Below are 27,056 nucleotides of genomic sequence, written 5' to 3'. Positions count from 1 at the left end.
TGGTCTTTTAATCATCTCTCCAATGCCATTCTTCATTCAGTGTTAACTTCTTGTGACCAGGTGCATTACTGGGCCTCATTTGCCCAGCAGCGGGGTATCCAGATTGAGTGCAGTCAGGGCCACGTTTTCACTCGGGGAACTCAGCGGCTTATACCTCAAGGTAAGGTAAAAAATGAACTCCCTTTACTTCTCCTAGCCTATTCCTTGTCCTCTTTCCCTTCCTCAGTTCAGCTTCCTCTCTTTCTGTCCCACACTGTTCTTCTGGACTGGTCTGATCATAGGCCCTATATGCTTCCTTTTCTCAGCGGGCACAGTGATGCGGCGCCTCATCTCTGACTGGAGTGTGACCCAGATGGTTAGTGACTTAAGTCAGGTGACTGTTCATCTGATGGCTTCGCCCACCGAAGAGAGTGCTGATCACTGCCTTGATCCCTTGGTAACAAAGACCCACCTACTGAGCCTGTCTTCTCTCACATACCAACGACATAGCAATCGCATGGCAGAGGAGGTACTGTGTGAAACAAGCTCTTTACTACTATTTGTATCAGTAGATGTCTCAGTTCTTCTCAAACTACAAAATACCATAGTGTTTTAAACACAAAATACCATTGATGGCTTAAACAACAGTAATTTATTCCTCCATAATTCTGGAGGCTAAGAAGTCCAAGATCAGGGTCCCAGCATGGTCAGGTTCTGGCGAGGGCTGTCTTCCTGGCCTGTAGATGGCTGCCTCTGTGTCTTCACATGGCACCGAAAGAGAGTACAAACTCTCTGGTACTTCAGGCTCTCTGGGTACAAATTCCATCATGAGGACCTCATCCTCATGACCTAATCTAAACCTGGTTACCTTCTAAAGGCCCCATCTCCAAATACCATCTCACTGGGGATTATGGCCTTAACATATAAATTTGGGGGAGAGGGACACAACTCAGTCTATATCAGCAGGTTTTAGACTAAGTCCCTGGTAGTGTTCCTAAGTATATTTCAAGCATGTATGTCACTACTGAATGATGCACTCACTTGGATAAGCTGTATCAGCATCACTCTTTTTGAAAAGTACCTTTCTCTCTTTGCTTCTAAACATAGTCTCTTGCCCTTCAGGAAATAGAGTACAACTTTCCCCCTAGTACCTTATTTGGTGTTTTTCTTCCCAATTCAGGAAGGAGTGTAAGTGGAAATTCTCTGAGTCATTTAAAATACAGCGGGTATATCTAATGGACATGCTAAGACCACTTAGTTTCTCTTTTCCAGGCCTTCTTGTCTCTCCCAGAACAGGTTTATTCAACAAATTTGTTTTCTTACCTCTGCATTTGTGGTTCAGGAGAAATGGTGGGAATTTCCATGCTACCCTGAGGTTCTCTTCCTGTTTCTCAGGAGCTCTCTGCTCGAATTGGGGATCCTGCCTTTCACACACACCAGCTGCACTTGGTGGATTTACGAGCTTCCTGGACGACGACTAATCGGGATATTGCCTTTGGTTTATATGATGGCTACAAAAAGGCAGCTGTACTCAAACGTAATCTCTCCACTGAAGCCCTGAAGGGGTTAAAGATTGATCCCCAGATGCCAGCCAAAAAGCCAAAGCAAAGTGTCCCGACCAGTGCCCCAGCCCCACCTCCTGTGAGCACTCCCAGCTTTAGTGGACAGCCTGATAAGGGGTCATCAGGAGGTAAGCTGGGGAGATAAGAGTCTGCTGGGTTAGGTTTAGGATATGCACATTGGCTTGGACAGGAGTTTGAAAAGCACTAAGTCATGGCTGGTTCCATCTAAGCATAGAGATGAAACCATTATTTTTCCATATTAGGCCACTTAAGTCTTACATAACAATGATATGAGGCATTGAAGCGTGTAGTTTGTGGTAAGGGGAAGAATCAGGAAGGAATGGTGGGGCCAACATGGAATGAGTAAGGGAAAAAAGCAAAGGATTGGCCCTGGCTGGTGTAGCTCAGTGGATTGAGCACGGGCCTGTGAACCAGACAATCGCGGTTCGATTCCCAGTCAGGGCAGATGCCTGGGTTGCAGACCAGTTCCCTGCAGGCCAATTCCCAGCAGGGGATGCATGAAAGGCAACCATACATTGATGTTTCTCACCCTCTCTCTTTCCCTTCCCCTCTAAAGATAAATAAATAAAATCTTAAAAAAAAAAGAAAGAAAAAAAAAAAAAAAAGCAAAGGATTAGAGAATTGTTTTATGTTTTAATAAATTATTCTTTTGTTCAGTCAACAAATATTTATTGAGTAATTAACAGCACCAAGTACTGTGTTGGGTTCAGTGATGGATATAGAATGCATGATACTCAACTCGCCTCAACAGGTTGTCACCTCTGGATGAGCTAAGATGAGTTCACTCAGTCACTCATTTATCCATAGATTCATTTTGGCTTTATTGAGGTTTTACAATGTACCAGACATCCCTAGACTTTAGGGATACAAAGATGGGAGGGAGCTTAGAAACTAGTAGATATAAAGGTATGGAAATTATTTAATTATGAAAATGCTTTGTAAGAATGTTCAAGAAGAAAGCATTTAAAATAGGGAAGTCTAGAAAGCCTTCACAAAGAAGGTGATAATGGCGGTGGGTCTTAAAATATGAGTAAGAGTTTGACAGGTGAGGAAAGAAGAGAGGGCATTTTAGGAAGAGGAAATAACAAGTACAGAGGAGTGCATTAAGAATGAGGTGGACTTCCGCCAAGATGGAGGTATAGGTGGATGTGCCGTGCCTTCTCACACAACCAAGTTTAGGGACAACTAAATATTAGCATCAGAAAACACAACCAGAACACGGAAAATTGAACTTTTCGGAAGTCCGTTAACAACAAATTCTTCAGCCCGACCGGTAAGGGGCGAAATCGGCGTCTGGTGAGGGGTTGCACAGGAGGACTCAGTCGGACAGACCCAGGCGCGGAATCCAGACGTGCGAATCAGACGCACGGGTTCCAAACGCAGGATTGGACCTAGTGAGTGACCGAGCAACCCACCAGGTGAGCGATTGCAGAGGAGACAGTGGGGAGGCGGTGCTGAGTGTTGACTGCGGTCGCCTATTTGCGCGGGAGCGGACAGGCGAGGGAGTGGGCGGTTGGACCGGCCGCTGCGGTAGAGGGCGCCGCCATTTCCCCGCTCTGACCACGCCTCCACATACAGCGTCACAACCCAGCGACCTGGGAGTCCAAGGCGCCGCTTCTCACATTTAAAGGGCCAGAACAAACCAAAAATGTCGCAAGAAGACCTCAAAGCCCCAGAGATAAATCTAAGCGATGAAGAAATAGCAAAACTCTCAGATGCACAGTTTAAAACACTGGTCATCAGGATCCTCACAGATCTGGTTGATTATAGCCACAAATTAGAGAAACATATGAAGGCTAAACTAATGGAAATGAATGGAATTCCACAGAAAACCAATAGAGATGAAAAGGAAACTGGGACTCAAATCAATGGAGTGGACCAGAAGAAAGCAAATAATGGCCAAACAGAAAAGAGTCAAGGAGAAAGAATTCAAAGAAATGAGGAGAGTCTTAGGAACCTCCAGGACATCTTTAAACGCTCCAATATCCGAATTATAGGGGTACCAGAAGGGGGGAAAGGCACAGCCACCAGTGGAAAACTTATTTGAACAAATAATAAAAGAAAATTTCCCCAATCTGGCAAAGGAAATAGACTTCCAAGAAATCCAAGAAGCTCAGAGAGTACCAAAAAAGTTGGACTCAAGAAGAAACACACCAAGGTACATCATAATTACATTAGCCAAAATTAAAATGAAGGAGAGAATCCTAGAAGCAGCAAGAGCTAAGGGGACAATCACCTACAAAGGAGTCCCCATCAGACTGTCAGCAGATTTCTTAAAAGAGACCTTACAGGCAAGAAGGGGCTGGAAAGAAATATTCCAAGTCATGAAATCTAAAGACCTACTACCAAGATTGCTCTATCCAGCAAAACTTTCATTTAGAATGGAAGGACAGATAAGGTGCTTCTCAGATAAGATCAAATTCAAGGAGTTCATCATCACCAAGCCCTTATTATATGAAATGTTAAAGGGACTTATCTAAGAAAAAGAAGTTAAAGAAACATGAACAGTGAAAGGACAACAAGCTCACAGTTATTAACAACCACACCTAAAACGAAAGCAAACTAAAAGGACAGCTAGATCAGGAGTGGAAACATAGAAATGAAGATCTCAAGGAGGGTTAGCAACAGGGGAGTGGGAGGAGGAGATGGGGGGAGAAGGTACAGAAAATAAGTAGCATAGACAGTAGATAGAAAATAGATGGGGGGCAAGAATAGCATGGGAAATATAGAACCTAAAGGACTTGAGACACATGGACATAAAATAAAGGGGGGTAATGGTGGGGATGGGGGGGCAGGGTGGAGGGGAATGAAGGGGGGAATAGAACAACTGTAACAGCATAATCAATTTTAAAAAATAAATAAATTAATTAATTAAAAAAAAAAAGAATGAGGTGAAAAGTGATAAATGCCACAAGGAAGAAATGAAAGAATGGATAAAAGTTCTTGACTGGAATGAAGGAGGGAATGCACTCGGGGAAGGTTTTATTGAGGAAATAGCATTTGAGCTGGACCTTTGAAGGCTGGGTATGGTTTGAACATGTGGAATGGGGAGGAAAGGCATTCAAGGCAGAGGGAACATCCCGAGGGAGTGGAGTTGATAGAGCTTAATATGTTCAAAGGAGAGGGAACAGTCTGTCTGGCCTAGACAGTGGCTAAAAGAGAGGAGTGAGAGAAGATGCTGGAAAGGAAAGCTGGAGGAAGATCATCAAAAGCCTTTCATACTAGGCTAAAGAGGGTTTTTTTTGTTTGTTTGTTTTTCAGATTTCATATGCTTTAAAAGTTTTTTTATCTATTAACTTTAGAATGAAACATCAATTTGTTGTTCCACTTTATGCATTCATTGGTTGATTCTTATATGTTTCCTAACTGGGGATTGAACCCACAACTTTGACATATCAGGATGATGCTCCAACCAATTGAGCTACCCAACCAGGTCCAAGGCTAAGAGGTTTTTTGTTCTTATTTAGTAGACAGTAGTGAACTACTGAAAGTTTTTGAATAAGGGTGTGTCATCATTAGGGTTTTAATTTTAGGAAGATAAATCTGGCAGTGCAGAAAAGGACTAGAGAGGAAGGAACTGTAGATGGGGAGACAAATGAGGAAACTATTGCGGTGTCTCAACAAGAAGCAACAAGGGTCTGAATAGGTAGAGGCAGTGGGCATGACGATGTGGGATGGATAGAAATGTTCTTGTGCATATAAGAGATTTGGCAACTGGTTGGAAAAAGGAATTAAAATGGGGAAAGAGAAAATTTGAGGCTAAACAGCATTGGTGAGATACAGACTTATCGATTTGGACATACTGAGTTTGTGGTACAAATAGTACATCAAGGTAATGTTTAACAAACAGCTGGGAATGAGGGTCTAAAAGCTTAGGGCTAGAGGTAGAAACTTGGGAATTTTAGTATAGAGTTAAGAGTTAATGCAAAGGAGATAATAATAGTTGCTTACTATGTGGCAGACCCTCTGCAAAATACTTTAATATATTATTCCATTAAATTCTCTCCACAACCTTATGAGATAGTTACTATTATTTTGTGGACAAGGAAACAGAACACATGTTAAAAGCAAGCTGCTGAGGTTCACAAATCGAGTCACTGGCAGATAGGATCTTAAGCAGAGACAGACTAGTCTTAAGTCTGGAGATTGTGCTCTTAACCAAAATACTGTTAGACAAATTCACTAGAAGAAAAAGTAGGAAAGAGAAGGGAATGTGCCAAGGATAGACCTTAGGAGATACTTCTAAACCTGGGAGAAGGCAAGAGGTCTAGAGGAATAATCAGAGGGAGCAGTAGAGCTAGGACACAATGGCACTGATGGCAAGGAAGAGGTTTCACATGGAAATGAGTGGTCAACAAATAGCATTTCAAATAATTTGAAAACTATAAGGAACAAAATGGGTGGGGTGGAGATCCTAGAGTAATCCAGAGGTGACTGTGCCTAAGAGAAAAAAATGCTACTACTTACATAGTTTCTCTTGGGAATCTGTTACTTTTTTTTTTTTTAAGATTTCATTTATTTATTTTTTAGAGAGAGGGGAAGGGAGGGAAAAAGAGAGGGAGAGAAATATCAGTATGTGAGAGACACATTGATCAGTTGCCTCTCACAGGCCTCCAATGGGGGAGGGAACCCAGCCCACAACCTAGGCATGTGCCCTAACTTGGAATGGAACAAGTGACTTGAAGCAATGAATGACCTTTTGGTTCGCAGGCTGGCGCTCAGTCCACTGAGCCACACTGACCAGCGAGGGAATCTGTTTCTTTCATTAAAATTGAGGGGAAAGTGAAGTAGCAGCCCTTATTTTGTCCTGAGAGGTCAAGGGGTGGGGGGTGGGGTGGGCTGGAATTGCAGGTTGGGGAGAATATGTTCTAGCCCTCACCTAGCCAGCAAAATTAAAGGAAGATCAGTTTGGATTTTATCCCTTTGAGACTGTGACTTCTGCTTCCTCTTTCTCTGCCAGGTGCCTATATGTTGCAGAAGCTGATTGAAGAGACAGATAGGTTTGTAGTGTTCACAGAAGATGAGTCAGGTGTGAGCGAGCAGTTGTGTGGCATTGCTGCCTGCCAGACAGATGATATATATAACCGAAACTGCCTAATTGAGCTGGTCAACTGCCAGGTACCATCTCTTTACCAGGGCACCCCAACACTGGGCTAGGCCATAATCATAATGTGTTCACCTTCCCTCACCTCTAAGTAAGAATGGGTGGGTAGAGGTCCAAAAAATTATTCCTTGCAGCAGGTATCAGGGATGACCCCTACTATTTCTAAAAGCCAGTAGAGTTCACTCAGTAAGCCAGAATTGGACCCAGCTGCAATCATTAGTACAATTCTCTAACTGTTCTCATCTTTCTTGGTGGCTCCGGTGCTATGATTTTGCTTCTCTTTCTGACATAGATGGTTCTTCGTGGAGCAGAAACAGAAGGCTGTGTCATTGTGTCAGCTGCTAAAGCCCAGCTGCTGCAGTGTCAACATCATCCAGCCTGGTATGGTGACACATTGAAGCAAAAGACATCCTGGACTTGCCTACTGGATGGCATGCAGTACTTTGCCACCACTGAAAGCAGCCCCACTGAGCAGGATGGCCGACAGCTCTGGTTAGAGGTTAGTCAACAGGGTGAGGAAGGAAGACCCATTACATCCTGTTTTCTGTAGTTGGCCCCTGCCACCCAGAATAATTGCAAGATGCTTCGACAGTACCTATTGCTGCCAGCCTAGCAGAATAATGAGACTGATGACACCTTGAATGTAGGAACTATAGGTAGTCTTCGGTCTGTGTGTCAGTGAGTATAGCATTCCTTTGAAAAAAATCTCATGCTATTCTATTTCATTGCAAGGAAAATTCTCATTTCCCAGTGCTAGAATAAAATGGGTTGGAACTTTTGAAAGTTTGTTAACCCCTGTTAACATCACAGTAGTCAGCAGGAAGCCTGAAAACAGGCAATAAGTCAGAATTTTAGATAAGTTATCTGTCCGCCTTTTCTCTGATCTTTTTCTCTCTCTCTTTTAAAAAAGATTTTGTTTATTTTAAGAGAGGGGGATGGGAGGGAGAAAAAGAGGGAGACAGACATCAATCTATGGTCTGTCATGTGCCCCCAACTGGGGACCCGTCTGGCAACCCAGACATGTGCCCTGGCTGGGATTGGAACCTGTGATCTTTTGGTCTTCCGGCTGATGCCCAACCCACTGAGCCACACCCATCAGGGCTCTCTGATCTCAGTGAAGATGATTGAGTGGTTTTTTCCAGCAAGGCAGTAAGGTTGAATAGAAAGACTGCCTGTCTAGGAATCAGATTATGAGAGTTCTGATGCCAGCTTTGTCAGTATCGTAGCCATGAGCCCTTGGGCAAGTCACCTTTATTTGTGAGATGGAGTTCTAATACTTCACCTTGACAAGATCAAATGAAAGGATCAAATGAGAAAGTACTTTGAAAAATATAAAGCTTCTTTTTAGGTCAGTGTGTCTAAGTGGGCATCTATCTGTGTGTCAAGATAATGTTTTTGTTAGATGGTGAGATTGACTAGTGGCTCCAAATCTTCTTTTCAGCTTCTTGGTAAAACTGAATTTGTGCTATAATTTATAGAATATAATATTATTATTGGGCTATATAATGGTTATGAGATGTACCTAGTTAATATACTACATTGTCATTACTTATTTAATAAGTATTAAGTGTTCACATTGTGCTGGGCATGGTCTACCAAATGAGTTACTAGATCCAATGTGAAAACATCATTTGCCATTCTATAGTAAATGGGGATAAAGCTAACACCCTTCTCCCTCCACCTTGGCTGGTGCTTCTTACTCCAGTGACCTTACTGAGCTTACTCCAGGAGCTCAATCCAGGCAACCTCTAATTTAATTATATAAGTAAGAAGCATCTCATCAGATGCCAAGCTAAGTAAGGGTTAGGTTATTGATACTTGTAGAGGGCATGCCTTTTATATTAAAGGTATGGTTCAGGCCAGCAGTGCCCTTTACTAGTGGTCTCAGGAGGTGGGCACAGAAGGTGTTAAATATTCATGCATAAGTGGGCAGGATGAGATATGCTAGATTTACCTGTATCACATGTGCTGGGCCTTTGCTTCTTTTAGGCATGCCTTCTTTTGCACATGAACCCTTCTCCCCATGACCCCCACGCTATGATATTAGTATTGGAGTGGAATGTTCTTGGCTTAGGTGGGAGGGACTTTGATCTTGCCTTTTCTATATACATTTTTGTGTGACTTGGCAGACCTGCTGTGTTGTTCTGTATTATTCATTCTGTTATTTACTTTGACTCCAGCTAGGCAGAGAGTCAAAATAATTCAGTCCCCTTCCCCCATGGCAACAGTGTTAGAATGGTTCTCTCTCTGAGGACAGAAAAGAGCAAGAACACAAAAGCATAAATACTGAAGTAGTGGGAAATTTTGGATTTGGTGAAAATTTTGCTTATGACATGATTTGATTATTTTTCCAACTTTCCAAGTTGGAAAATACACATTATAAAATTATCCTCTTAACCATTTTTAAATATATAGTTCAGTGGTATTAAATACATTAAAAATGTTATACAACCATTACTGCACTCTGTCTTCATAACTTTATCTTATAAAATTGAAACTCTGTATGTGTTAAACAATAACTCCCTGCTTTCCCTTTACCCCAGTCCTTGGCAACCACAATTCTACTTCCTGTCTATGATTTTAGCTACTCTTAAGTACCTCATATAAGTGGAGGCATGCAGTATTTGTGTGTGTGAGACTGGCTTATTTCACTTAGTATAATGTTCTCAAGTTTCACCTATGTTGTAGCATGTCAGAATTTCCTTTATAAGGATGAATACATTGTACATAAATACAATATATGCTTATTTAGTCATCCACCAGTGGACAGTTGATTTGTTTCCATTATTTCAGCTATTGTGAATAATGCTGCTATGGACATGGGTGTACAAATATATCTTTGAGACCCTGCTTTCAGTTCTTTTGCATATATATATACAGAAGTCGAGTTACTGGATCATATAGTAATCCTATTTTTAATTTTTTGAGGAGCTGCTATACTGTTTTCCTCAGTGTTTGTACCATTACATTCGCACCAATGGTGCGAGTTCTGATTTCTGCACATTGTTGTCAACAACTGTTATTTTCCATTTTTTAAAATAATTAGCCATCCTAATGGATGTGTGGTAGGACATGATTTGATTTTATCCTAGCTTGTTTTTTTGTCCTGAGGCCTGTGGGTCTGGCAAAATGTGTATGTAACTCAGAATTTGGGTAGTTTGGGCCACAAAAGAGACGTATGTGTCCTCTACCTTGAGAGATCCTTTAAGCTATTCCAGGAAATGGAAATTTAGATAGTGAATCTAGATAGTTAGTGTAACTACTTGCATCATGGAGATCAGTGACCCAATTGGCCAGGACAAGCTATGAGCCCCCAGGAGTTAAAGGTGCCTATCTCTGTCTTCAGGTGAAGAATATTGAGGAGCACCGGCAGCGTAGTCTGGACTCTGTGCAAGAGCTGATGGAGAGCGGGCAAGCAGTGGGAGGCATGGTTACCACCACCACAGGTCAGCTCTCCACTCTTCCTTATCATACGGTTACTGTATGGTTAGGAGCAGATGTGCATCCCAAAGGATCCTGATTTCCTTTCCTACTCCTAATGGTGGAGTAGGACCATTTTGTATTAGGCTGGGTTGAAAGCAAGTGTCTGGAGTTCCCTAGACATCACACGTAGCTAGCTGGAAGGCTCTCAAAATACCTCTATTGACAGTGTCTTTCTCTTATCTCTTTCCCACCTCTTCCCAGATTGGAACCAGCCAGCCGAGGCACAACAAGCCCAGCAAGTCCAGCGGATCATTTCACGGTGCAGTTGTCGAATGTACTATATTAGTTATAGCCATGATATTGATCCTGAACTGGCAACTCAGATTAAGCCACCTGAGGTTCATGAGAAACAGGAAAAGGAAGATCTCCTAAAGAAGCAGGAAGGTATTCAGAGCTTGCAAGCCTTTTGGGGGGTACTAAAAAATTTCTGACAATAGTTAGTTCCTTAGTGGTGCTATTAAAAGTCCTACTCTGCACTGGACATTAACATTTCCCTTTGTCAACATTTTGCAAGTTCTTCTGTGACATAATAACCTGCACTCTTAACAGCGAGTGTTCAGTGGTGAAGCATCCTCTACTGAATCACCCTCAAATTTTTTTCCAAGTCCAAAATTGATAGCTTAAAAGTCAAAAGTGAAATTATAGTTTAATTAGGACCTGGTACAAAGAAATCCCTTTTCCCCTTCCCCAAAGGGATACTGCAGTTATATCACATACCCAATAGGCACCACAACGAAGATCAGAGCTAATTATACTTAAGGTTTTATACACACCAGTTTCCCCAATAAATGCAAATTGAACAAGAAAATTAGACATGTTATATGTTCAGAGTGCTCATGGCAAACAATCATTTTGCATTCCTGCAAATAAAATTGTTTTATACTGTAAGCTAGAGGCAAGTGTAACTTACTTTTGTAATGAAGTTTTTAATTTTTTTATATTTCATTAATATAAGTGTGTAGTATAGAAATATTCTTGTTTAAAAGCTTAGAATATCAGTCCTGGCTGGTGTAGCTCAGTGGATTGAGCACAGGCCTGCAAACCAAAGGATTGTGGTTCAATTCCCAGTCAGGGCACATGCCTGGGTTGCAGGCCAGTTCCCAGCAGGGGACATATGAAAGGCAACCATACACTGATGTTTCTCTCCCTTTCTTTTTCCCTTCCCTTCTAAAGATAAATAAATAAAATCTTTTTTAAAAAAGTTTAGAATTTTACACATTTCAGTACATTTATTTGTACTTACATAATTTCAGGACAGTGGTTGCCAACAGCCTGTATGTTTCACATGAATTAGTTTTGTTTTTTTTTAATGTTATCTTAATAAACCACTTTAGTATGTTGAAAAAAAACAAACCTGTACTCTTAGAACTATGGATAATGGTACTGTTTGTTTTTTAAATAAGCAAACATATTTCTACCCATGAGCATTTCTCACCAAGGCCTTTCTATGAGGTTAATTAATAGGAGTGGTTCCAAATACAGCTTAAGAAGTGGGGTAGATATTTAAAGAGGAACTTGAGCCTCTTAATTAGCTGCTAACAATTACCTAGGGGCTGTGGATACCTTCACCCTCATCCATCATGAGCTGGAAATCTCCACCAACCCAGCTCAGTATGCCATGATCCTGGACATCGTCAACAACCTGCTGCTCCATGTAGAACCCAAGCGGAAGGTAAGCGTGGGCTCTTGCAGGATGCCAGTTATCCTTACAGGAACCTTCAGACTTTGTGCTTTATTTGGAATCCATTAAGAAAAGCCATGTTTCAGACTGCAAAAGGGCCTTGCTGTTGGTTTATCGTCTAGTAGTCAACAGCAGCAGATGAAGTTTCACTTATCTTGGAAAGGTCTGAGTGTCCCTGAGACTATAGAGCTTGTTTACTTGTGTTTCTTGGTCAGTTCTCTACTCAGTCATTTAAATACCTCTAAGAACAGTAACTGCTCCCCACTTCCACCATCCCCACCACCCCTACCCTGTAGGATTGATTAGCTTATTGTGAAATACAACAATTACTAAATCCTCGGCATGGGCCCACCCCTTATTGTTGCTGCTGATGGTGACACATAAAGGTGAGCTCTTCAGAAGAGATCTCCATTTGTTATCCTTTCTCTTTTCAATTTACTAGAAGGCTTGTAAAATCTTATTCGTTTTCTTTTTTATTCCTTTAGGAGCATAGTGAGAAGAAGCAGCGGGTCAGGTTCCAGCTTGAGATTTCTAGCAATCCTGAGGAACAGCGCAGCAGCATATTACATTTGCAGGAGGCTGTGCGGCAGCATGTGGCCCAGATACGGCAGCTGGAAAAGCAGATGTATTCTATCATGAAGGTAGTCACCTGGGCAGTCTGAGGAGAGGGACGTCTCCTAGGTCAAGGGAAATCTCTCAGTTTCTCCTATTCTGGCTCCCTAGTCTTTGCAGGATGACAGCAAAAATGAGAACCTTCTTGACCTGAACCAAAAGCTTCAGTTGCAGCTAAACCAAGAGAAGGCCAATCTAACGCTGGAAAGTGAAGAGCTTAATATCCTCATCAGGTGAAACAGCATTCTTTTTCTACCCTTTTTCAGTTCCCCAGATGCAGTCAATTTCTCTTCTCTGCCCACATTCTGATAGTTACTAGGCCTAGTGCATGATCAAAGGTTGATGTAGTAGATTCAGGTACCTCTTCCTGAATGAGCCTTACTGAACATAGCCAAGAAGTTGAGAACAAGAGAGCCTTTCCTTTGGATCATCAATAGAATACCTCCTGGGAAAGGAGAAAGATGGGTAGTTGGGAAAGATCACTTTTGTTGTCTTAATATTGTGTAGCTGAACTGAAAATAAAATATCTTGAGCTGATCAGTAAGGAACACAATTGTAGATATAATCATAGGGGTTATTAGTTCAAAGAAATTACTTCAGAGAAATTATTAAGAAGCTTTAGTACTGAAAGATGGGATTTGTAATCCCATAGCAGAGTATGAGAAGCAATGACTCCAGTGACGGAAATTGAGAATAGCTGTTCCAGAAAAGGTCCATCTCTGGGTTTATCTCCTGCATCATTCTAGAGCATTTCACTCCACCCTAAACCAAGTGCTGTTACCGCTATTGTCTCTGATCTTTCTGTCCATTTATAGGTGTTTTAAGGATTTCCAGTTGCAGCAAGCCAACAAGATGGAGCTGCGAAAGCAGCAGGAAGATGTGAGCGTGGTCCGTCGCACTGAGTTCTACTTTGCTCAGGCACGATGGCGCCTAACAGAGGAAGATGGACAGCTTGGAATTGCTGAATTGGAGCTACAGCGGTTCCTTTATAGCAAGGTATTGGATATACACAGTCACACAAAGGCAGCTGTATTGAGAGGCACTGACCTGTCTCATGAGTGTAACTCACAAAAAGAAACAAAATGGAGCTAGTTATTATTTAACTATTGATGATGGTATTAAAGTTTATTAGTGATACATGAGCAGCATTCCCCTTAGATACATGTTTGTAATATTAAATATTGCAGATAAAGATGAAGGTGATCAAATGCTTTTTTGAATAATCTTATCCCTAGAAATGTGGCCCTGCTTGGAATAGAACCTTAATTATACTATACTGGCATAAACTCTCTTGCAATTATCCATGACATGAAGGAGAGGACATTGTTCATTTCTCCTTACTCCCCCTTCCCCCCTCCAGGGTGTTTGGTAATGAATGAGACCATTTTTGAATGTCACAGCAATTTGGAAGTACTGGCATTTAGTGCCCTGGCTGGTAGCACCCATGAAAAATATGGGATTAGAGGGTACATTGACTATATGAGGTGAAAGAGATATCAAAGTTTGGGGTTAGGCATATGGAGAACCTAAAAACAAATTGGATATATAGTAATTCTCTAGCAAGCGCCTGAGAAAGGCTTATAATGGATTGGGGGTTGGTGGGGGGTGGCGATCTGTCTTTATAGGTGAATAAGTCTGATGACACAGCAGAACATCTTCTGGAGTTGGGCTGGTTCACTATGAACAACCTCCTCCCCAATGCTGTCTATAAGGCAAGTCTTATTTCCCCATTCCTGGTCCATTCACATACTTTCTAGTCCAGGCCATTTGTGATGGTCCTTCCCTATAACCCCACAGTGGGAAACAGTGTGGTGATTGGAGATGGTGAAAGCTTGCCCATCTTAGCAAGACCAATGCTTCTCCTCTTAGTCTATAGAGAATTTGGGGGTTGATTTATCACCCTATCCTACAGGTAGTCCTACGGCCCCAGAGCTCCTGCCAGTCTGGGCGACAGCTAGCCCTCCGTCTCTTCAGCAAAGTCCGGCCCCCCGTTGGGGGTATCTCTGTTAAGGAGCACTTTGAGGTTAGTAAACAGTCTTTTGGGGATCCAGGAACAAAGGGCAGTCAAAGCTATCCATATGCTGTGTTACGCTGTTAGGGGTAGGTAAACTCAGGGATGATGTCTGAACTTAATTGCTTCTTCAGCCTTTTTCCTCTTTAGGTAAATGTGGTGCCTCTCACCATCCAGCTGACACACCAGTTCTTCCATAGAATAATGGGCTTTTTCTTTCCTGGCCGAAGTGTGGAAGATGATGAGGTTGGTGATGAGGAAGATAAGTCCAAACTGGTGACTACTGGTGAGAACTTCTATTGTGGAGCTCCAGAAGACTGGGGTAGCACAGCAGCCTCAGAGACAGCTGAAGCTTTAGAAAGAGTACAACAGTTGGTGTGCTTGTTTTTTCACAGGAATACCAGTGGTGAAGCCTCGACAGCTGATTGCAACAGATGATGCAGCAGCACTGGGCCCTGGGAAGGGTGTGGCACAGGGCTTGAATCGGAGTTCTGGGGTCAGAAGGTCATTTCGCAAAGCCCCTGAGGTACTGGACGTGCTCCTGATGATGAAAAAAAATGGAAGAGTCCTAGGACACTCTGTTAGGCCAAGCTGAGGATTTCCTCTGTTGCCTTTGAGTCTACTCCAAACATGAAAGAAGATGGAGATGTTTGGGGTCCTAAGTTTCAGGTGCTCATACTCCTTTCCTGCCTTTCCTAGCACCCTGTGGATGATATTGACAAGATGAAAGAGCGAGCTGCGATGAACAACTCCTTCATCTACATAAAGATTCCACAGGTTCCACTGTGTGTCAGCTACAAGGTTGGTTCCTCCCCAGCACTTTCTAGTACAGAGTGGGAAGGGAACCAGCTAAGATCATCATAGATTAAAGACAGAGATAGTCCATCTTGTGAAGTTGACCCATGGGTGATAAGTTTTCTCTGCTCCCATTATCAGACTGAGGTAAGGGGAAATCAATATTTGTAGGTTGCAGATACAGGAAGGTACTAGACTTGGACTCAAGTACTGGCTTGAACTAAAAGTGGTAGCTGACATATTTCTTTCCCTTCTTCTTTCTCTTCCCTATCCATCTGTCTCTTGCAGGGTGAGAAGAACAGTGTGGATTGGGGTGACCTTAACCTGGTGCTGCCCTGTCTGGAGTACCACAACAACACATGGACATGGCTAGACTTTGCCATGGCTGTCAAGAGGGACAGCCGGAAAGCCCTGGTTGCCCAGGTATCCCTGCAGAGTTCATGGCTGTTTGGTTAGCAGGGTCTGGCAAACATATCCTCTGCTCAGGAGCATTTCATTGTAGGATGTATTAACAAGCAGTCTTGGGATGGGGCAGGTGAATAAAGTGAGCAGCTTTTATCTCTGCTCTCTCCATGACTTCATTCAGATTAAACTAAGTGATTACTATTTTGCATAAGTTAACTACTGTCAATTTTTAGGAAACTGAGGTCTGGCACAACTTCAGGTTTAAATTTAAAATATTTAGACTTCTTGAAAGCAGAGATCATTTTAGGATTTGAATTGCTCCATTGTGCCTTTGTGTAAATTTAATAAATCATTGAATTGGTTAACTGATTTATTCTGCTTGTTCCACTAATATTTACCTTCCCTTTTACTCCTCTAACCTATCAGGTAATCAAAGAGAAGCTAAGGCTGAAGCCTGCAACAGGGTCAGAGGTCCGGGGAAAGCTAGAAACTAAATCTGACCTCAACATGCAACAGCAGGAAGAGGAGAAAGCCCGGCTCCTCATCGGTCTAAGTGTGGGCAACAAGAACCCTGGCAAGAAATCCATTTTTGGCAGGCGCAAGTGATCCAGCAATCCAAGAGTGGCTGCAGTACAGGATCTGACTCTGGCTCAGTCCCCAGAGACTTGTGGGGTGGGAGGCACTTCCCTTTATCCATCAGGATTTGTTGGGGTTAGGATCCCACAGGGTACTGCAGAGAGGGGCACTGCTCTTTAGCAGCGGGTCTGTTCTCTGCGGAGAGTGGTAGATAATAATTCTGAGTTCTACCTCACACTGATCAGCAGGCCCAGGGCCAGAGAGGCATCAAGAGCGAGACCCAGGGAATGGCCCCAGGAGGATCTGGTTCCTCTGGGGTTAGCCAAAAGGGTGAGGGACAGTTCTGATCAAGTGTGATAAATTTTTATAAATAGACATATATAAATACATATATATTTCTCTAAGTATAGCTGCTCTTTCCCCTGTGCCAGAAAGTTGGGGGCAGAAGGCTGACCTGTCCCTCATTCCACTGCCTTGTATGAAAGAGGTATTAGTGTTCGAGGGGAATGAGCCCCTCCCACAATCTGTGCCAAGCTCACTTGGGGAGATGGCAATGGGAGCCAGGGCTGGCCATGGGTCCCCCTGGGATATACCCTGGAGAATGGTAAGAAAATGATTTAAAGAGAAAAAATATATTTTAAATTTGATGCTGTTTTTTTTTTAATTGTGTTGAGTGCATGGGTTCATCTTGTCTATATCCTTCCCTCCCAATCAACCTAAGATACATACTCTAGCTGCCACTCTAAAGAGGGTAGCCTCTTCCCTCCTGTCTAAAACTATATCACAGATATTTCTCAGCTCTGGTGTGACACTAGCCCTATGGTGATAGATCTCTCTGTACATTTTAGTTCTGGCTGTAAACCTGTTCTGACCAGGGGTAATAGGATTTGGGGATAAGGGTGAGGTTTGGCTGCATCACTTGCATTCCTAGTCATGAATAGCAAGAAGCAGGGTTCATGTGTAATGCAGCATCAGGGGGAGGAATTGCTTATGTAACTGGGATAGCAGATTTAGCAAAAGGAGAGAAGAGGCAGAGGCTGAGAATGGGAACAGTGAGCTGTCGGCAGGGACAACAGGCCCCGGTGGCTGATCTTCGTGAGGTAGGCTGTGGGGCTCTGGCAGTCTGTCTAGGGGAGGTGAAGAAGACCTGGGCTTGAGGCCTGAGAAATGCTCCTGGTGAGGAGCATGTTAGTGATGCCAACTGTGGGGGTGGCAAGGCTGTACTGTGAAAGTATCCCAGCCCCATACTGGGAGGTGTAGGCTGAATCTTGGAAGCCTCATGGAGAAAATGTCCAAATATTGCCTTCCTAGAGGATTTGAATCACGTTCAGGAAATCTAGACCCAAAGCAAGAATAATGGTGGCAATTTTGCCTGGTCTCAAAAATATATTTCTAGGGTTGCTGTTAGAGGGAGTACCTGCTGATTCTGTAATGCCTCAGGCACAGGTTTAGAGTGGCCTCCCTTGGTTCTCAGCAGGGTGGCAACATCCAGGGCCCCTGGGTCCGAGGCTGGAAGAGCCTCTGGTCAGGTGTGGGGACCACCAGGTCAGGCCTGGAAGAACTGTGGGGACTATTGGGGCATCGGTGCCAGCACCAGAAGCCCCTGGAGCCAGCCCCACCACTAATTGAGAAGCCTCTGTCTGAGTGGCCAGTGCCTCAGATCATCAGCCTCTTTCTGCCGGAGTTTCCCATTAAGCCCCTTAGGGGGCATCAGCCGCTGAAGGTAGGTCAATGGAATCACTGGAAGACATCCTGGTTTTGGGGAGAAATCTATAAATGACCAGAGTCTCAACTGCTCTGTTCTCCATTTTTCTATACAGATTTTAGGTCTTGTGGCTAAAGGCTCCTTTGGAACTGTCTTCAAAGTGCTAGACTGTGGCCGGAAAGCAGTATTTGCAGTGAAGGTAGGGACCTAGGTACTCTTCCACATTATTCTCTAGTCCCTGCCTCCAGTTTTGATTCTGGAAAGGTTGCGAGGAATAAACAATTCAGTAGCATTATTCCCTTCTGGGAGTTATCATCCCTGTCCTGTTACAGGTGGTGCCCAAGGTCAAGGTCCTCCAGAGGGACATCCTGAGGCAGTGCAAAGAGGAGGTTAGCATCCAGGTATGCACAGAGCCCTGGAAAGGATCCTAGGAAGAACTATAAACTATAGGTGGAGAAAGTACCTTTCTTGTTCAATTGTCCTGCTTTTCCTGGTTCTGCCCATCCCTCTGATCCAACCAAGTAGATGCTGGGAAAAGTAGCTATCAGCAGGGTTAGTCTAGGTTCTTTTTTTTGTTTGTTGGTGGGAACTTGTTCCAACTCATTTTATGAAGCCAGCATAATCTTGACACCAAAGCCTGGCATGGACATTATCAGAGAAGAAAAACTGTAAACCAGTTTCACTCATGAAAGTAGATACAAAAATCATAAACAAAATATTAATCTGTGTGCAGCAATACATAAATATAAAAATACATCACAACCAAGTTGTATTTATTCTAGGAATATACTGTATTTTTGGACCATAAGACACACCTAGATTTTAAAGGAGGAAAATAGGGGAAAAAATTTTTAAGCAAAAAATGTAAAATATTTAATAACATAAATAACAATATTTCACCAATGTAAATGTAAACAGAACTCAACAGCAGCATTAACAACCATTATTCCTCCCAAATTGTGTGGGGAGTGTGTCTTATAGTCCGAAAAATACAGTAAGATTGGGTTAACACTTTTAAAAATCAATGTAGGAACTTCTGCTTCCAGTCAAGATGCAGTAGAGGGACTGGATTTACCCTCACCGGTGAAACAACCAGAAACAAAAAAGGAAACTACTTAAGAGAGTAAACAAAGGAACCCACAGGCACTTCACAAAAGAATATATCTAAATGACCTGTATATACATACACATATATACACATAAAAACATAAACACATGAAAGGTGCTCAACATCCTTAGTTACCAAGGAACTGCAAGTTCAAACCAGAATTAAATAGCCCCCCGTTTCTACTAGAATGACTAAAATAAAGGAAAGGGGGAGGAGAGAAAAGAATTATGTAACATTTTTGTAATAAGGAAAAAATCCGTATTTCCATCAGGGTTATTAACTATAATTCTTAATTTTTAGTGGAATAACCAGTGTTTATTTTCTTGTTTTGCTCATCTAAATTTTTAAGTTTGTTTTTCAAAAAATACATATAGCTCCTGTAATAAAAATTAGGGTTTAAAATGTTAAAATGCACATGCAAACATAAAATTAATCTGTTAACATACAGAATTGGAAAGGTCAAATCATTCACTACTGAGCCATTAGCATGTAAGTGTTTAAAAACAAAATATCTGCCACTATGGTCTGGTGATAAAATATACAAATATTTTTTGTACATTAGACAAAAAGTCTAATATACAGAAGTCTGTTAGACAAAAACAGCTAAGTAAACTTTAAAAAGCATGATGTTTATGATGAGTTTCAAGCACTAACGGCAAGAACATGTCAAACTTCAACTGTTAGGTGACAGTTTAGCAATCAGGATGGCACTTAATATTAAGCAGGTGGCTTGAGTGAACATACATTCAGCATTTACTACAAAAGGGAAGGATTCCCCCCATGACAGAGGCATTGGTACACTGCCCTCTGTACCTGGCACATCCTGGGGGAGCTCAGAGCCAACTTATCTGCCATGTCGCTGCTATCATGGGTTTCTGAGAGACACCCCACAAGACTGCTCCCTTTAGAGGGTCTAGTCCCTTTGGAAGAAGCATTTGTTGTGTTGTTGCTGAGATTTGCCGACAGAGTTACCTTTATTCACAACTTCTCTTGGTTCTACAGTAAAATGGACCTCCTCAGTAAAATGTACATTAAAATACCTTCCTCCCTTTCCCCCCTCTATACCCTCCTCCCCTTCTTGTTTCTCATGCTGGGGTTGGGGGGACTGTTGGCAGTGGCTTCCCCCAGCTATTGCTGTCCCCGCCCCCTCTCCCACAAGCTTAGCCCTGTCTTGGGTACCCCTTGGCCTGGGCTGCTGCCGAGGTGCCAGGGAAATCTCTTCAGCATGTCCCAGTGTGTTTTGTAGTATTATGCTGGTTCCCAGACTACCAGGCAGACAGTCCCAATTTAGTTCAGTTAACCTGAGAGGTGGAGCAGTAGCTCCATTTCTGCACAAGTAGATATATTCTGACTTATTGGCTGCCTTGATCCTCAGTGACCCTGTTCTTCCCTAATTTCCTGTTTTCTTTGTCCCTAGCGACAGATCAACCATCCTTTTATACACAGTTTGGGGGACAGCTGGCAGGGAAAACGGCACCTCTTCATTAGTGAGTGACTGGTCTCTCCTCATTCCCAAGGTCCTTCTATCATATTCCCCACCTGAGCCTATCCATCCCTTTGTCTTGTTCTGCCTTTGCCTTATTTCCTCACAGCATTTCTCTCTCCCAAAGTGAGAGGGAACAAACAGCATGTGGCATCAGTTTGGGCAGGAGGTCTACAGTGCCTTGAGCGCAGGCACAGTAGGCCCCAAATTTGCCCAGGCTTCTGGTGCTTTGCAGTGTGCAGCTACTGCAGCACAGATCTGTACTCCCTGTGGTCCACGGTTGGCTGCTTTGCTGAGGCTTCCATCCGCCTCTTTGCTGCTGAGCTGGTCTTGGTGCTGTGTAAGTGAAACAGGAGTGGTAATGGAAATGAGAGAAGGGTTAATGGCAGGGTGGGGGGACAGAAAGAAGAAAATTGGTAGTAACTCTGGAGGTCAAAGAACAGGGAAAGGGATGGGGTGGGGCTACCAGGGTGACTAGAAAGGACAGGAGAGCTGCAGCACACCCCATGCACTTGCTGTCATCCACAGGCTATCTCCATGACTTGGGCATCATCCATCGAGATGTGAAGGTAGAGTTAAGTGCTTTTTTTCTTTGAGGAGGGGCTTTAGTAAGAAGTTCCACACATCCAAGAAAACATAGGGTAGCTGAAAACAGCTGACTTTGGGGCCCTTATGGACAAGGACCTTCCAAGTATAGACCTGAATGTTGAGTAGGGTGTCTTCTTCAGCTGTGGGGTATCCAGGAAGAGGATGAATAATAATTTTTTCACCTGTGAATTTTCAGATGGAGAATATACTTCTGGATAAACGAGGTAAGTCCTTTTTTTTTTTCCTAGTCCCAGAATGAGAGGTATTTCAGTTTGGGAATAAGCCATGGCTGATGAGGGATGGAAGAGAGTGGTGCTTTTACACTATCTTTTATAGGTCATCTGAAACTGACAGACTTTGGTCTGTCCCGCCACCTGCCCCAGGGAGCTCGAGCCTATACTATCTGTGGCACTCTCCAGTACATGGGTAAGAAAAAAGCTAAAGCTGGTGGGCAAGCATTGGGCAGGAGCATAGCCAACCAATGTCAATGACAAGTATCTTTCAAATATGTAGCCCCAGAAGTCTTGAGTGGAGGGCCTTACAACCATGCTGCTGATTGGTGGTCCCTGGGTGTCTTGCTTTTCTCTCTGGCAACTGGAAAGGTGAGAGAATGAATGGTACTCGTTCTGGGCAGAGAAAAGTTTTTGCCCTGTGGTGGGAAGACCTTAGGAAACCTTGCCTCCTTCCTGCTAAGAAATGACACCCCCCACACCTCTTAACTCAGTTCCCAGTGGCTGCAGCGAGAGATCACGTGGCCATGTTGGCAAGAGTGAACCACTATGGCTCTGAGATCCCAGCTTCTCTTAACCAGGGGCTTTCACTTCTGCTCCATGAGGTAAGGGTGAGCACCGCTTTCTTTCTTGACTACCAGACAAAACCATTCACTCTCTCCTTTCCCTGTCACTGAAGTGGTATTTCCCCATTCCACTGATTAATTATTTGGAGGGCAGGGCTCCAACTTGATCAAGTACTATGTCACTACTTGTCCTCTAACCAGCATTTCAAATTTCATTCCTGAGTTCCTGGTCCTCCAAATATCCTCCCCATCCATAACAGGTCACTTCTGAGAATGGGCCAATGATACTTTCTTACCGGTGCAGCTCCTTTATTCCTGCCTTTGCCTCTACATTAGCCTATTTCCCTCTTTTAGAAAGCCTTTCCTCTTTAGGGTTCTTTTTCCTGCCCTCCATGGCTCCATGAACTTCTTTTTCCTTTTCCAGAGTCCCTGTTAACAGCCCCTTTCCTATCCCAGTCCCTTATCCTTGTTGCTTTATTTCCCTTCAGCTCTTATGCCAGAATCCCCTCCAGCGTCTACGGCATTTGCATCACTTCCAGGTCCACCCTTTTTTTCGGGGTGTGGCCTTTGACCCAGAGCTCTTACAGAAGCAGCCAGTGAACTTTGTCATGGAGACCCAGGCTACCCTGCCTAGTTCATCAGAGTCCATGCTGTTTGAGGACTTTGACTGTAACCTGGAGTCCTACCTGGTCCACTCCAGTCCTGCTTGAGGCCCTCTACTATAGATTGAGGGGCCCATTTGGGAACCTGAGGATCACCTCCACTGCCAACTCAGTATGACCACCTTGATGATCCAGTTTGTTTTTACTTTGTAACCTCTTATCATTGTGTTCTTCTTCTAGGCACTGTACCAGAGATTAATTCTTGGGCATTCTGCTACTGGCAGCCATAACTGGCCCTAGCCTTCCCCCATCATACAACCCACCCCTCAATTCAACATCTCAGATCAGAGTGTTGACCTCTTTCTGTTTTCATTTCTCTAGTGCTCAGACCCTGAAGCTTTTAGCCAGAGGCTTATTTTACTTTTCCACTTTTTTCTGCATCATTTTTCCTTTCTTGAGCAATAATAACACTTCATGGGTTCCCAAGGTGCTATTTATATATTTGACAGGCTTGTCAAAAGCAGTATGAATATTTCTTGGAGGTCTCAAAAGCTTGCATTTCAACCCCTAAATATGTATCTAAATCATATGATTCTGGGGGCAAAAAGCCAGTCTGTAATAAATCTGACTTTTTAAAATAAATTATTTATCTATAGAGGGCAGGAGAAGAGAGGGAGAGAAATATCAATGTATGGTTGCCTCTCGTGCATCCCTTGCTGGGAACTGGCCTGCAACCCAGGCATGTGGCCTGACTGGGAATCGAACTGCGATCCTCTGGTTCGCAGGCCCATGCTCAATCCACTAAGCTATACCAGCCAGGGCTAATAAATTTAATTTTTCAGAATTTGAAAAGTGAATCACAGTAGCCTAATGTGAGAAAGAGAATAAATAGGAAGTGAAACATGGGTGTGTTAAATGTTAAGGGTAACTGGAATAGCTATCCACATTTTTTCCAAAACAGAACCTCTTTGAAAGACATAAGGATTCTTTTAAAAAAATTTTTATTTATTGATCTGAGAGAGGGAGAGAGAAACATCAATTCATTGCTCCACTTATTTATGTATTCATTGGCCAACTCTTGCATGTATCCTAACCAGGGATCAAACCCGCAATCCTGTTGTATCAGGATAATGCTCCAACCAAGTGAGCTACCTGTCCAGGGCTGACATAATGATTCTTAAACTGATCATTGCCCTAGACATCCCAGTATTCAGTTTCTAATGGGCAAACCAAGGGATTAAGAGGCATGACATCAACCTTAACATTTAAGAACTTTTTCCTTTAGTAAGAAAAATCATCTGGACCTTAAATTTATATATATTTCTGGCCTTTTGACTTCTTTTTATTTTAACTTCTCAAAAGCTTCATTTTTATTATTCTTCAGCCATATCTGGTTTCCTTTTTCAGACCAAAGGAGTCTGTAAAATATTCTGTGTACTTCTATTGATTCTGTCCCTGGATTAAGCCAGATCTTCCCTATACATAGATAGCATTTTATTTGCCTCTTATAGAATTGCTTTTACTGGATTATACTTTGGCAACATGTATCAAATCTCTATGAAACTTAATTGCTGTAGATACTGTGAAGGGTATTTATGATTACAATTCATAATGTTCTTTTTAAAGATGCATAGGAGAAATTTTCTCTGAACCCAGTTGTACTTTCTCTGAATTGCTGTTTGGTTTTACCTTAAGGACACTAAATATTCAACTGACTGTATTTTTCTTTTCATAATGATGCTAGACTACTTAGAGCCAAATTGTGGCCCACATCCAGCAAGGGTTTAGGACTTCACGTTATGTATTTTGTATGGTAGCTAAAGTTATCAGGGAGACCTGAGTTAGGGGGCTTCCCCTCCTTGGTTTTTGTCTCAATCTTGAGAGATGAATTCAGTCAGGAGACAAGAAGTATAGTAGAAATGAGATGGTAAGTTTATTTAGGAAACACACTTGAGCACGAAGGTGCAAGCGGGCACCTGGTAGACTGTATGCACCTACTATTGGGATTTTAGGGGTTTTATGCTTGTAGCCAGTTTCTAATTTCCCTCTCCTCCTCACTTCTCTGGACCTTGGTATTAACATACAGATTCAAAGGCTTCCTTTCTCAGATAGTGGAAATAATACACAAGGCCCCCTCCTCCTGCACTCATCATAGTCTTTCTTTTGATTTTCGGAACACCTGGCAATCTTATCTGACCAGGCGCAGGACTGCTGAATTAATGGGTGAGGTGTGTCTCCCTTCCTCTCCCTTCCTTGGTTTGCTATCTTCCCTGCCTAACAGATACGTTCTTCCTTTGTTTCCTTTATTTTCTACCCTTATTTTCCTAATTCTTATTTTTCTGTTTTATCTTACTATATTATCTGCATCTTTGCAAGCCTTCTGGGAATGAGGCTGGGATATAAATAAATAAAAGGAGCCCTGGTTGGTGTGGCTCAGTGAATTGATTGCCAGCCTGCAAACCAAAAGGATGCAGCTTCAATTCCTAGTCAGGGCACATGCCTAGGTTGCTGGCCGGGTCCTCAGTTTTGGGTGTGTAAGGGGCAACCGATTGATGTTTCTCTATATTTCTTTTCCTCTCTTTCTCCCTCCCTTCCCCTCTGTCAAAAAAGTAAATAAATAAAACCTTTGAAAAAAAGTAAAAGAATGTATCCTTAATCTTTTTTTGATTATCTCATTTGTTTCTCTTTAGACACTTAATTTTAAAGCTGTTTTAAATTTACATTGTAGTGACCAGAACTGCACACTGGATAAAAACCATGAATACTAGAAATAGGAATTAATGGTTTCTAAAATAGTAGTTAAAGAGTTTTGGAATTTAGGACATCTGGTGCCTGGATCCATCAATAACTATCTCAGTGCCTTACACAAGTCATTTTAACCTCTCTGGGTCTTCGTTTCCTACGTATAAAATGAGGAGGTTGTAGCCACTGGTTCTTAATTGTGAGGGATGGGTTTCAGATTTCTGTAATGCTTTTTCAAAGGGCAGATGCAGATGGTGTAATGATTCTATGTGTCTGGTTCAGTGTTAATTAATGTTCAGGTCACCTAACATTATATAGCCTCTCTAATCACAGCAGCATATTGAGTTAAGGTCTTTAGGACATGGTTAACTTAGCATACCACTAGGGTCCCTTTCCTAGGTCATATTAGATTGCTTCTAGAGACCATGATCATGTAAGTGTAGTTTGAATAATTTCTTACCAAATTAGGATACTGTGAACACACTCTATTCAGTGGTACACTACTGATTTTTCAGGGCTGAGTGGAGGGGAGACAGAAAATCAAAGTTTCAGATAGTAAACTTTAAGAAAAGCACTGTCCCCTACCCCCTAGTTTTGTTATGTTCATCCTTGGAAGAACCCCTGACTGCCATTCAGAATCACTAGCCTATAAATATAATACTTCTTATTTATCTATATTAAATTCACTTAAAAAATTTAAAATATGCAACCTGAAATGATCTGTTAAGTTTAAGCCTATGCTTTAATTTTTCACTACCTAGAAGAAATCGGATACACCTGTAAATGTGGATATTTTACCTTTACTCCCTCTGCCTTTTTTAAGAATTTAAGATTAAGCCCTGACCAGTGTGGCTCAGTTGGTTGACTGTTGTCTGGCAGAGTGAAAGGTTGCTGGTTTGATTCTGGTCAGGTCATATACTTCGGTTGTGGGCCCGGTCCCAGTCAGGACATGGATGAGAGCCAATCTTTTTGTTTCTCACATCAATGTTTCTCTCCCTCTTTCTCCCTTCTTTCCCCACTATCTAAAATATAAAAATAAATAAATAAAAATTTACAATTAGTCTCAAGACCAATCCTTATGTACTTCTTTTATAACAGTGTCTTTGTGGTTCTCATTGTTTCTCACCTCAGTCTACTTTATAATATATTGATTTGTTCATTTGTTTACTTGTTCACTGATTTTTTTCCTCCCATCACTGATTTTTAAAAACTGGTAATCTCTATTCCTTAGTTACATCTTTTTAAAAAATATTTTATTTAGTTTTAGAGAGAAGGGAGGGAGAGAGAGAAAAGCATCAATGTGTAGTTGCCTCTCATGCATCCCCAACTGGGGACCTGGCCTGCAACCCAGGCATGTGCCCTGACTGGGAACTAAACCAGTGACCCTTTGGTTCGCAGGCCAGGGCCCAATTCACTGAGCCACACCAGCCAGGGCATTAGTTACTTCTTTAAGTAGTCCATAATGTAAAAATCTTGTCAAACCTTTTTAAAAAAATTAAATTAATGAAGTAAAATCATACCGACTGCTTTGTTAACCTCTGTTATGTGCTATATTGTATCCCTCCTTCAACTCACATGCTGAAGTCCTAACCCCTAGTACTTCAGAATGTGACTTATATTTGGAGATGGGGTCTTTAAAAGATGTAATTACATTAAAATGAGGTCATATGAGTGGGCTCTAATAATATGATTGGTGTCCTTACAAAGAAGAGGAAATTAAGACACAGACACACACAGAGGGAAGATGATGGGAAGATACGGGGAAACAGCCATCTACAAGCCAATGAGAGAGGCCTCAGAAGA

The 27,056-nt window shown here is 42.4% G+C and overlaps 2 protein-coding genes across 10 annotated transcripts in view; both read left to right on the top strand.

Annotated features, from left to right (window-relative positions):
- The window catches only part of BLTP2 (bridge-like lipid transfer protein family member 2), a 28,720-nt gene extending 11,844 nt beyond the window's left edge, over positions 1-16,876 (top strand). For 2 of the 5 annotated variants that reach the window (XM_037162763.2, XM_037162762.2), the window contains exons 22-39: positions 61-160; positions 306-508; positions 1,375-1,669; positions 6,523-6,680; positions 6,959-7,165; positions 10,013-10,112; positions 10,351-10,533; positions 11,700-11,821; positions 12,316-12,471; positions 12,554-12,675; positions 13,258-13,438; positions 14,068-14,154; positions 14,355-14,465; positions 14,604-14,739; positions 14,849-14,979; positions 15,153-15,254; positions 15,537-15,671; positions 16,080-16,876. In XM_037162763.2, coding sequence (XP_037018658.2) covers positions 61-160; positions 306-508; positions 1,375-1,669; positions 6,523-6,680; positions 6,959-7,165; positions 10,013-10,112; positions 10,351-10,533; positions 11,700-11,821; positions 12,316-12,471; positions 12,554-12,675; positions 13,258-13,438; positions 14,068-14,154; positions 14,355-14,465; positions 14,604-14,739; positions 14,849-14,979; positions 15,153-15,254; positions 15,537-15,671; positions 16,080-16,259 — 2,709 coding nt within the window. In that variant the 3' untranslated portion in view covers positions 16,260-16,876. Of the gene's footprint in view, positions 1-60; positions 161-305; positions 509-1,374; positions 1,670-6,522; positions 6,681-6,958; positions 7,166-10,012; positions 10,113-10,350; positions 10,534-11,699; positions 11,822-12,315; positions 12,472-12,553; positions 12,676-13,257; positions 13,439-14,067; positions 14,155-14,354; positions 14,466-14,587; positions 14,740-14,848; positions 14,980-15,152; positions 15,255-15,536; positions 15,672-16,079 lie in introns of those variants that run through there. The other 3 variants (XM_037162764.2, XM_037162766.2, XM_037162765.2) reach the window with 3 other exon arrangements.
- A 98-nt stretch (positions 16,877-16,974) lies between these two features.
- On the top strand, positions 16,975-26,761 carry RSKR (ribosomal protein S6 kinase related). Of its 5 annotated transcripts, none has more exons than XM_037162768.2 (12): positions 16,975-17,329; positions 17,704-17,952; positions 18,050-18,133; positions 18,267-18,335; positions 20,460-20,529; positions 20,761-20,865; positions 21,054-21,094; positions 21,310-21,337; positions 21,450-21,539; positions 21,627-21,715; positions 21,838-21,948; positions 22,398-26,761. In XM_037162768.2, exons 1-12 carry the CDS (start codon positions 17,186-17,188, stop codon positions 22,617-22,619), a joined length of 1,302 nt encoding a protein of 433 aa, XP_037018663.2. In that variant the 5' UTR covers positions 16,975-17,185; the 3' UTR covers positions 22,620-26,761. The 5 variants fall into 5 exon arrangements, with proteins under 5 accessions (XP_037018663.2, XP_037018664.2, XP_037018662.2 ...); XM_037162769.2 differs by having other exon boundaries at positions 20,635-20,865; positions 22,752-26,761; XM_037162767.2 differs by having other exon boundaries at positions 20,635-20,865.
- Positions 26,762-27,056: the final 295 nt, after the last annotated feature.

The sequence above is a fragment of the Artibeus jamaicensis genome, unplaced genomic scaffold (assembly GCF_021234435.1).
Source record: "Artibeus jamaicensis isolate MK-2021 breed Jamaican fruit bat unplaced genomic scaffold, CSHL_Jam_final contig_2790, whole genome shotgun sequence".
NCBI lineage: Eukaryota > Metazoa > Chordata > Mammalia > Chiroptera > Phyllostomidae > Artibeus > Artibeus jamaicensis.
Note: the sequence above shows the minus strand (reverse complement) of the source record. Positions and strands in the feature narration are given on the sequence as shown.